General features: G+C 39.1%; 1 protein-coding gene across 2 annotated transcripts in view; it reads left to right on the top strand.

Annotated features, from left to right (window-relative positions):
- Positions 1–10,378, top strand: part of MDM4 (MDM4 regulator of p53) — a 47,526-nt gene extending 37,148 nt beyond the window's left edge. The window contains exons 10-11 of one of the 2 annotated variants that reach the window (XM_041774061.1): positions 317–397; positions 2,772–10,378. In XM_041774061.1, coding sequence (XP_041629995.1) covers positions 317–397; positions 2,772–3,341 — 651 coding nt within the window. In that variant the 3' untranslated portion in view covers positions 3,342–10,378. Of the gene's footprint in view, positions 1–316; positions 398–2,771 lie in introns of those variants that run through there. The other variant, XR_005990674.1, reaches the window with a different exon arrangement.
- The last annotated feature ends 1,033 nt before the right edge of the window (positions 10,379–11,411 follow it).

Below are 11,411 nucleotides of genomic sequence, written 5' to 3'. Positions count from 1 at the left end.
CCTAGATTCCCAAAATAAAAAATTTCCACATTTAACGATTTGTAGCTTTCCTATTCTGATACTGTTTATTTTAATTCAGATCATACATTTGGGTACCCTCTTGTATTTGGTGACCCTTTTGCACACTTTTCAATCATTTCTTCTACTGAGCTGCCAGCTGGGCATGCACAGTCATTTATGCCATTTTCTTTTTAAGTGCTAGTGATAGAGGCAGAATGTGAGCTTTAAATTGAAGCTCTTCGGTCTCTTTTGCTCTCAGGTTATAGCCTCATCTTAACTAGGTGAACCTTACTGATGAAATGTCTTTGCCTTGCAGGTGATTGAAGTGGGAAAAAATGATGACCTTGAGGACTCTAAGTCCATAAGTGACGATACTGATGTAGAAGTTACCTCTGAGGTATGAAGAGCTGTTTTGCACCACACATGTCTTCACTGTGAATGTTCCAGCAGTGCATTTGTGTTGCAGAAGGCCATTTCCCCCATTTCTATTTCCCTTTCCTTGATGTTAAGACATGTTGGCTTCTCTATATCTTGTTAGAGCTATTGGAATTTGGAGAAGAGGAGAATAAGTTGATCTAATCCTCTCCCCACCTTGAAAGGGGTGACTTAAATCCCTGTCTGTATGCCCTTCTCCCTGCTAACAAAATTCTTTGGATGTGATGCAGTGGATACACAGAGTTATTTAAAATAGTCCTGTACTACTTTACCCACTAAACAACTCTCCATAGGTAGACCTATAAGCTATCTAAAATTCTTTGTCAAGGATAAAGATCATATTTTCACTGCCTTCTTAAAAACAAATTAATGGAAAATGACTTAATTTCTACACAAGTTTTTACACTAATGGAGGGCTAGTAAATGAAGATGTAACATTAAGCTATTAGGTATTAAGTGTGGATTTGTCACCAAATGTGACAACTGATGTTTAGACTCAGACCTTACCTTGCTTTTCTTTTTTCATTCTAGTTCTCCACTTTCCTTTCAATGCTTCCCTCAGCTAACTTGCTGGAAAAGAGGGTGGTGGGGGAAGGAGAAGGGAGGGGATTTTACAGTTTGCTGCTTGGGGATAGAAAAGTTGTAGGTTGTCTCTGGTGTTGATCCTCCCCCAACTCCCAGCCCGCCACTGTTGACCATTATGATAATGCATTGCAAATTAATCTGTGCATAGCTAAGTAATAAGGTGGAATATATTGGTCCATTAAGTGTTCTTGACCATAATACAAATAGCAGAGATAAGTGTTTCCATCTTAATCAGACTTCTATGGCTACTTGGGCCCAGAAAACCTATTTAAGCAAATAGACTGTATTTCATCAAATCAAAGATGCCATTGAATTTAATAAGCCCTATTATTTTATGTACTACTAAAGAAGAAAAAGTGATGCCAATTAGACTGTGACACACCATTAGTTACGAGTTCTAAGTCTTTATGAAGTCCTTTTGAGTATCCGTATAGCATTTCATTTTTTTCTTTAAGATTTTGTTTATTTGTTCATGAGAGACACAGGTAGAGACATAGGCAGAGGGTGAAGCAGGCTCTTTGTGGGGAGCCTGATGTGGGACTCGATCCCAGGACCCCGGGATCATGACCTGAGCAGATGCAGACACTCAACCACTGAGCCACCCAGGCATCCCTCTCTATAGCATTTCAGATGAGATCCGAGGATCTTTTTTTTTCTTTCTTCTTTTTTTTTTAGATCTAAGGATCTTAAACTGGCAAGAATGTTTTGAGGGTCTCTGAGGACCATCCAGTTTATTTATTTTATTATATTTTTTAAGATTTTATTTATTTATTCATGAGACACAGGCAGAGACACAGGCAGAAGAAGAAGCAGGCTCGCTGTGGGGAGCCTGATGCAGGACTCGATCCCAGGACCCCGGGATCATGACCTGAGCAGATGCAGATACTCGACCACTGAGCCACCCAGGTGCCCCTAGGACCATCCAGTTTAATAGATTATTGTGTCCCCTGTCTCTTGGCCTAGGCAGTTGAGTTATGCCTTCTAAACTTGAAGTGTGCAGCCTTCATTCCGAAAATTACCAAGTCTGCCTGTGTCAAATCATTGGTCCTGTCAAAAAACCAGGCAGTTATCCACATTAAATACTCTTGTTCTAGGTAGCTACCTTTGCATTAAGCAAGGCATTTAAAATTTGTTGAGCTCTAGTATCTCCTAATTTGAATATGGAGAAGTAGGCAAAAAGTTACCGGCATCCAAAGACGGAACATTCATTTTTCAGAGGGTAGGGCTTAGGCATAGAGTTTGTAACCTCTGATCCTGAGAGCAGTGTGAGAGCTTGAGTAATGTAGTTTTCAAACCTCATTTTAATTTTAGGTTCCTTTTTGCCAAATTTTATAACATTTCTTAATGGGAAGGAATGAGAATATTAGCTTTTCTTCATTCTTTAGTGTCTTGCTCAATAAAAGAGTAAGTTGTACAATGAGAAATGAACTAAAAAGAAGGCAGCAGGGAAAAGCAAGCAATGTAAATTCCATCCAGACTAGCAAGATCTCCAGAATAATGAGTTTAACTTTCTTAAAGATAGCTGTTTCATATTTTGACTTGAAATGGCTATTGTGTCACTGTCCTTGTAAAACCTCTCAAGACTTTCTTACATGTGGCTGTGGGATTTGTTCACATGCAAGGCTAGACCACTGATGTGGAATGTCTGGATTCTGACTAGCTTGGTGAGATGTTGAGATTTGGCCTACTCTCCCTTTTTCTCAGTTTCATGTTCACCACTGAATATTAATTGGCTGCACTTGTCGTTTTAGGATGAGTGGCAGTGTACTGAGTGCAAGAAATTTAACTCTCCAAGCAAGAGGTACTGTTTTCGTTGCTGGGCATTGAGGAAGGATTGGTATTCAGATTGCTCTAAGTTAACCCATTCTCTCTCCACGTCTGATATCACTGCCATACCCGAGAAGAAGGAAAATGAAGGCATTGATGTCCCTGATTGCCGAAGAACCATATCAGCTCCAGTTGTTAGGCCTAAAGATGTATGTACAAAGGAAGAAAAAAACCCCAAGCTTTTTGATCCCTCAGTGGAATTCTTGGATTTGGCCCACAGTTCTGAAAGCCAAGAAACCATATCAAGCATGGGAGAACCATCAGATAACCTTTTTGAACAGAGAACAGATACAGAAAACATGGAGGATTGCCAGAATCTCTTGAAGCCGTGTAGTCTGTGTGAGAAAAGACCACGAGACGGGAACATTATTCATGGGAGGACAGGCCATCTTGTCACTTGTTTTCACTGTGCCAGAAGATTGAAGAAGGCTGGGGCTTCTTGCCCTATATGCAAGAAAGAGATTCAGTTGGTGATTAAGGTTTTTATAGCATAGCTGACTCAGTGAATTGTAGAGAAATACTAACAGAGCTAGAGCATGTATCAAAATTTCAGTATTCAGCATCTCTACTCAGCATAACCCACTGCATCTGTTTATTTATTTATGTAAACATCTGTGTTTCACGACATTTTTGCTTCTATACGTAGAGGAATTTTGAGAATGAGTTCTTTAGAACTACAGTGTCAATTTGGGGGACTCCCGTTAACATGAAAAAATACGTTCATTACTTTTACTCTCTTTAAAGATGAGGATCTGGGAGAAAGCAACTGCCAGTACAAACAAAAGTACATTAATTCATTCACTTACAAAGTTACTTGAAGATTTATTATTTCTTCAGTTAATTTTATTCCCTGTTCTTTTTTTTTCTGTTATGGAATGTTCTTAGGCATCAAGATAGGGTGGCTGTTAGAAAAATATTAGAGCTAACAATGAAAAAAACATAAGTAATTTGATTAGTGAAGTTATGTAGTGTTGTAGATCACTTTATAGTTGGAGTCAGGCTGCACAATTTGGATAAGCCAAAAGAAAAGTCTTGAAAACGAGATTTCTTCCATGTGTGCCTAGAACAGTTATTGAGCTTTTTTTTTTTTTTAAGATTTATTTATTCATGAGAGACACACAGAGAGAGGCAGAAACACAGGCAGAGGGAGAAGCAGGCTCTTTGCAGGAAGCCCGATGTGGGACCTCAATCGCAGAATCACGCCCTGAGTTGAAGGCAGATGCTCAGCCTCTGAGCCACCCAGGCGTCCCAAGTATTGAGCATTTTTGCTAACATACCTCTGAAAGAATTTTGAAAAAAAAATATATAATCTTTTGCACATTTTACACCTTGGGGTATGATTAGCAAACAATATTCTTTTCTGGTGAGTTGTAGACATCTGAGCAGCCAATCTAAAACAAGCCCTGGACCGTTTCTGTCCCCTTAGAGTGTTCACCTGTGCCCCTTTCTAAGCAGTTCCTCCTCCCATTTCCTGGCCGTCATTCTAGGTTAGTTTTCCTTTTGCACGTGTTTAATGTGACCTCTAAATTTTTAAAATTAAGTACTTACAAAGGATACTCTATCCAATATGTTGTATATGTGCCTTAAAAATATTTTTCTCAAAGCCTTGGAGCTAGCTGTAGGTTTAGCTGATGGAATTTATAGGAAAAGTACTATCATTTAAAGTAGCAAAGCCTGTTCTCATTTTAAAATTCACCAGCCAGATCAGATTTCATTTTCATGCAGAAGATGTTTTACTTTATTTTTAATTCAAATAAATACATTATCACATTTCTGGCACAACCTTCTCAATTATAGTCCTAAGATCAATGTGGTGCAGAGTTTTAAACTAAGCTCTCTGCTTTACTCTGTCCTCATTGTCCCTTGAGAATTTTCTGGGTTTTTTTTGTTGTTGTTCTTTTGTTTGTCTCCAGAGTGTTTTTTACATTCTGAGGCAATGCCCCATAGTAAGATTCTAGATGGGCGAGAGTCAGCCTTTCTTTTGGAAATTCAGAACATGGCAGTTGTGAAAATGAAAATAATTAAAGAAAAATGTTAGATCTGAAGAATCCTTATCTGAGCACGTAGTCTTAGAGCAATACATATGGAAATTGAAGATCTTTAAGCTGATGTGCTTATCCATATCCTTGTCTGCTGTCCCCATGGAAAAAAATCCTTTTAAAAAAAAAAAAAAGATTTATTTGAGAGAGAGCAAGTACATGTGAGAGAGCGCAAGTGGCGGAGAGGGAGAAGCAGGCTGCCCATTGATCAGGGAGCCCAATGTGGGGCTCGATCCTAGGACCCTGGGATCACAAACTGAGCCAAAGGCAGCTGCTTAACTGAGCCACCCAAGTGCGCCTCCCTATGGAAGAAATCTTGATGTATACCCATGGGTGTGCATATGAGATTTTGAAGACCATGGCCCTAGAATTAACAAATTTATGGATTGAAAAATCACCTGGTTTGCTTGTTAAGCACAAGTTAAAAAAAAAAAAAAAAAAGAAAAAAAAAAAAAAACCAAAAACAATGCCTCCCCATCTCTCTGTCTCTCCCTGCCCCCTACCAGGGTTATCCTTCCATTAGAACATGTATTCCTGGTAACTGATCAAGTGGTCCACAGACCACACTTTGGGAAGCCCTACCCTAGGAGGAAGGGTTTTCCCAGTTACAAGAAGTACAATGAACAGGATCACTTTTAGCATCATACCTAATTTCTTGACAGGGAGTTTTGTTAAAAGTTCTAGAAGTTTAAAACTAGAATGCACTCTTCTACTCAACCCCTGTTACTTTGCACTTGAAGCTAAAAGATTAAATGATAGCCAAGAGTCACAGCTAGTGATGCAACTGTTACTAAAACCCGAGTCACTTGTAAATCCTGAAACTATACTCACTTCCTTCTCATTATTTGCTAAATATTTAAAAGGTGTTTGTTGTATTTGGATTCAAGATGCTCATCGTCTTAAAATCTGACAAAATGTGACTTGCAGCCAAAGTAGGACTTTAGGAAGAATAATGACTTTTAACACCTTTTCCCCAAAGAGAAAAGGCCCACTAAATGTCATCTTTTCTTATATAATCAGATAAGGGAGAGGACAGATGAAGGTGCAGAGGAACCTGAACCATTTTGAACCAGTATTCTTCCTTCTTAGGGAAGGAAACCCAGCTCTTGCTCTCTTTAGGTATCAGGGACAGGAGTTTTCCCCCCTCAAAGTAGAGCAAGTCATCGGACTTCAGTGCTCCATTCGACCTTGCTGAATGCTCTGCCACTGCAGCAAGCTAAAGGTCTCCCTTCCCTATTTTGTCCTTAGTGCTTCTCTCTTCATAATAGTTTGATAGCCCTTAATTTTGTCTGATTTTTGCCAGTCAGGGGCTTTTGCAGGTGATGACTTAAAGGATGGAAAGGAAGAGCTGGGGATCTGCACTTGTACCCTCTGATTCCTCTTATGTAAAGCTGCAGTTTTTTAGAGAACTTAAGGAAAAATTTAAAAATTGTATTTATTTGTAGATATTTGATGCTAATTTTCGTACATCCTTGCCTAGCACAGGATCTTCTTTATGCTACTCAGCTTTCCTTTACCCCTTGCTCACTTGGGATTTTATACAGTTCCTGTTACCACTAAATACTTTGCTTAGAAGATCCCAAGCTGCATGTTTGAGCTGTGAATATTAGAATAAACCTACATGTGGGTTTACTGTCCCTCTAGCAGGAACCTCGTGAGTGACTGCAATTTATAGGGCAAGAGCTGATATTCCTCAGTTGCTTATCTGAGGTCTAGGATGCTGCTTCTCCGCTTCACCCTGAATCTATATTTAATGTCTTGTGGGAGCATAGGACAGCAAGGAGGAGTCCTCATTTCTAGGGGTAGAATGGGCCAAGGATCCTACAAAGAGCCAAATAGTGTTGTCAGAGCAATTCTTTACTTGCAAGAGACTTTAAACCATCTTGATTTCATTTTTGATTTTTTTTTCAATGCCACTGCGGTACAGTTTTATTTTATTCACTGCCATGAAAGTGAAACATGGTTTGTATGTGAAGTCTTCGTAGTTTTACTTCTTTGAGATAAACTCTTAATTTCTACACACTACCATTTATCTTTTAGTTGTGGTTAGAATAAGCTGCCAGTTTATCCCTCTTTTCCAGCGGCCCATCTGACTTGTCTCCATGTCTCCCCCTCTAACTCTCAGGTGCTTGAGTTGAAATCTTGATTGTGAGGAAAGGATCTGCTAAACTAGGTGCAGTGGAGTTGATTGTTTCTGCTGCATCACATCATAGACTTGTGATCTTGTGATTAATGAAATCATCCTGCATTAGCGCCTGCATTAGCATTTCTTTACTTTCCTTTATTTTTTTATTTTTTTATTTTTTTAAGTAATCTCTACGCCCAGCGTGGAGCTTGAGATCAAGAGACTCATACTCTACTTACTGAGCCAGCCAGGTGCTCTAGCACCAAATTTCTTATTTTAATTGCCATTTAATATGTATGACCATGTTATCCTGGACAGTAAGCTCAGAGCAAAAATGACAAATCCTTAGAAAAACCATGAATTTCTAGGTTATACCAAAAATGTCTCCTGTCTCATTGAGTTAATGAATGAGTTACTGTACTTGCACCATACGTATAATATCTGCTATGCTTTTGTGTTAAATACTTAAATCAGACTTTATGAAAATCTTAAGACGAAGCCTTCAGCTGCATATTGCCATCTCCCCACAGTCCACCTATGAAATAGCAAAGATTCACAATCCTAGGCTTGAACCAATGGGTCTGTGTCTGCCGAGCCAGCCTACAAACTGCCATGAACTTTTCTAATATGAGATGAAATCACTGCCAAGCATTTGAAATATGTAGTTGTGTTTTAATAATAATTTATGTATACTTAGGTGTATATAATGCTTTATGGAACATTGTGTTGTTTGTAAGAATTTATTTTTAAAGGTCAGGATCATTTGTAACATTTTTTTGTAAATGTTAATTCAGTGCATTGTTGGCTTCTTTGAACAGTCATTGATGAGAAATTGATGAATGTTAGATCTTGGATTCTACGAAACTGAAACTATCGTAGCGTTATCTCTTGGTTCTCTTTAGAAAGGAGGAAACTTCTTAACCAGATATTTGTTTTTTTTTCCCACAGAGTCATGTGAACTTCTGAAAGTACATGCCTTTAGATACTGTGAAGCCATTGTTTTCCTTTTAGCCAAGTATCCATTTAAATTGTTGATTGGCATTCTAAAGAAAAACTTATTTTGATGGTTCTCGTCATTCATGGGTATATATTATACACATATAGTATCAAGACTGCTAATGCCTTTGCTGAAAGTGGCTATAGAATAGGAACTAGCTATGTTTTGAACTTTCACTTCAAAGATAAAGAACCTATAAGCTCTTCCCTGTGCCAAAAGCAAGAAGTACAATGTTTACAAATGTGTGGAATTTTGCACTGCCATAGGGTATGTTGAGGTTACTTTGCTGGAAACTCCCAGATGGTGATTAGTAGAGTTGCCGTTTAGCATATGAGGAGAGATACTGAGGCTCTAAAGCTAAACTGAAAGTGTTTGAGATAGTGGTTCAGGTGACTCCCTGATCTAATTTGAGGACACTTTTTCCAGATTGCTCTGATATGTCCTATCAGTGGACAGTGCTTTCCTTGGTCACCATTGCTACAGTTTTCCTTTAAAGGAGCCACCAGATCTCTTCTCTCCTATGGGAGCAGGTCCCCCCAGCATTCTGAGATCTTTCGATAGAAGGAATGTGCAATCCCAAGTAACGTCATTATTGGCAAATGTGACATTGTTAAAGAAAATAGAATATTAAGAACCCCTTGGGTTTACTGTGCCTGTATCAGAGCTTTTCAAATGACTGAAAATGTTGCAGATTTGTGTGTCTGCAGACATAGGTAGCTGATACCTTCTTGGTAGCTTATCTGAAGTCCTCCATGCTGCTTCTCCTGCAGATTGTTTTTCTTCACCCTGGATCCATATTCAGTGTCATCTGGGAGCATAGGGCAACAAGGCGTAGTCCTCATTTCTTGGGGTAGAATAGGTCAGGGATCTTAAAAAGGGTCAAATAGTGCTGTCAGAGTAATTCCTTTCTCAGAATAGTTGCTATAATTTGGCAAATGCTTTCTTGAAAATTGACATCCCTATGACACTGACAATTTATTAGAGCACCTAATGTCTTATCCCAAGGCATTTTTTTTTTAACAGTAACTAATGTCATAGATTTCTCCTTTTTTCCTTCTTCCCTTTTTGTTGCTCTTTTTTCCTCAGAGTTCAAAGTGATCTACTTTTGGATATTACTTTTATATCAGAGACCTTCTGTATCATCCCCTGGGTTGCTGCAACCATAGTATCTTTGGATAAGATTCCTCTGTTCCAGTCAGTTCTGGGGAATTTTTTTCTTTAGTGGAGGTAGGTGGTGGATAAGGAAGAGAAGCTGTGACATCAGAGCTACTATCTAATAAAAAACAGCTTGTAGTTGAGGCTTCCTTTGTGTCCATGATGAGAAACGGGAATGAGCACCCCTATTGTCTCAGCACTAAGAAACTGAGGGCAGCCTTCCCTCTTCCTACAGGAGGCTCTTCATCCCCTCCCCCCCATAATTTGTCTTGTTTTTCACTTCCTTATAAAATGTCTCCTCTCATATTTTTCTTTCCTCCTTTTAAAAATAATAGAACATGTTTTAAAAGGGGAATGAAATGTTTCTGGGCTCCTTGGCACTTTGGCAAGGTAGAAATTCTAAGCAGCCTCTGCCTAGGACTCTGTCCATAGTCTGTAGCGAGGCACTGTTAAGTCCCTTGGATAGAGATAAAGGGGTAAGGCCCTTCCACCGTCTGTCCCACTCTTGACATTTTTCTTACCTTTTAACAGAACACACATAACTACGCTTTCTACCTCATAGTTTGTTATGGAAACTAAGGATGCTGGAGCAGCTTAACCTATATACACTGCCTTGAATGACATGTTAAAAAAATGGCTCTACCAAGCTCTGGGGTATGTATACAGAATACCTCATGTCCTGGAAACTGAGCACAAGCTCCCCTCAAGTGCCTGCCTAGCAGAGCCTATGTTGCTTCCTTGTACCTGCACCTCTGACTCATACAGCCTTTCCTTGCTCTGAAGCTCTTGACTAAAAAAGAGTTCTGTTTCTAGGTTCTGAGAGAAGTGTGTGTAAATTTGGATAGTAGAAGTGCTCTGTTGTGGTCTGGATGGACAAAGATTTTCTGCATGCACTTGAGTAGGTTGCCTAAAATGCACTGTCACTATACAGAAAACATGCAGTTTCCCAAATAACATATCTGATCAGGTAAGCATAATCAACAGGAGTGCAGCAAATATGGTTTCATAAAGTGGGCAGGAAAAAAACAATGTAAATAACTTTTTGAATAGTCCCCAGCTCACTAAGGAAAGGAGACATTTTCACATGTTTTTGCCTAGTTTTAAGCACCAATAAGTTAATGACTCTGTATCTTTCTGGTTTTTGCACTATGAAATGCCCTTAATACCAGTTGATTCTGTTTGCTTTTTTTGTGTATTAAATATTTTTCATTTTGCCATTTTGTGGTGTCATCATTGGGGAAATTTGTATATAGCACAATCTCACTTTGTTTTTATATGTAATCTTTAGTCTGATTTGGGGACAAAGAATAGATTTTGCAGTAGAAGTTACTGTACTTAAAATTGATGGGGACTTTTGGTATTTTCCTCCAATTACCTATGAGAGTATTGTGTTTCATTTTTAGCTTCCCATTCCTGAAGGGAACCTCAAGATTTTGCAGAGTGTTTTTTTAACCTTGAGCTAGTTAGGCCAAGTGGAATTTCCCCAACTAGAGCCCTTGAGAATTAGACTGTATCAAACCTGCATGCCTAAAAAAAAAAAAAAAACAAAACAAAACCCTGCATGCATAGAGTGATTTAAGGCAAGCCTTCTCTCTAGGCACAAGTCTGTACCTAACTCTTCTGAGCCCACAGGTATATCATCTTGTCTACCTTCTTTGCTGCTGGAGAAAAAATTCAAATGGGGAGATGACAGATTTGCCTCTGTTGACAGAGGTGCTAGGTGCGGGGGTTCTATTTTGTGTTTTGAATTGGGGTTAGTTTAAGAGTTACTGAGGGTTTGTCACAAAGTATATATTCATCACTTATCTGCCTAACATCTGCTGAGGTCTCTAGCAGTGGTTTTTTTTTTTTTTTTTTTTTGCTGCTGCTGTTGTTGTTTTCTTTTTTAGATTTTATGTATTTATTCATGAGAGACACAGAGAGGCAGAGACATAGGCAGAGGGAGAAGCAGGCTCCATGCAGGGAGCCTGATGTGGGACTCATCCCAGGACTCCAGGATCACTCCCTGGGCCAAAGGCAGGCGCTAAACTGCTGAGCCACCCAGGGATCCCCATCTAGCAGTGGTTCTTAAATTGGGGGGTGGATTATAGCCCTCTTTGAAAAGCTAATGAAACTTACTAAATCTCTTATTTAAAAAAGCACAACATTTTACATTCACTTTGAGCAGTTTCATTGATGCCAATGGTCTATGGCCCTCAGGTTCTGTTCTGTGGAGGGATATTGAAGAAAACCTGCCCACAAAGAGCTT

This window comes from Vulpes lagopus, chromosome 11 (assembly GCF_018345385.1).
Source record: "Vulpes lagopus strain Blue_001 chromosome 11, ASM1834538v1, whole genome shotgun sequence".
Classification (NCBI taxonomy): Eukaryota; Metazoa; Chordata; class Mammalia; order Carnivora; family Canidae; genus Vulpes; species Vulpes lagopus.
Note: the sequence above shows the minus strand (reverse complement) of the source record. Positions and strands in the feature narration are given on the sequence as shown.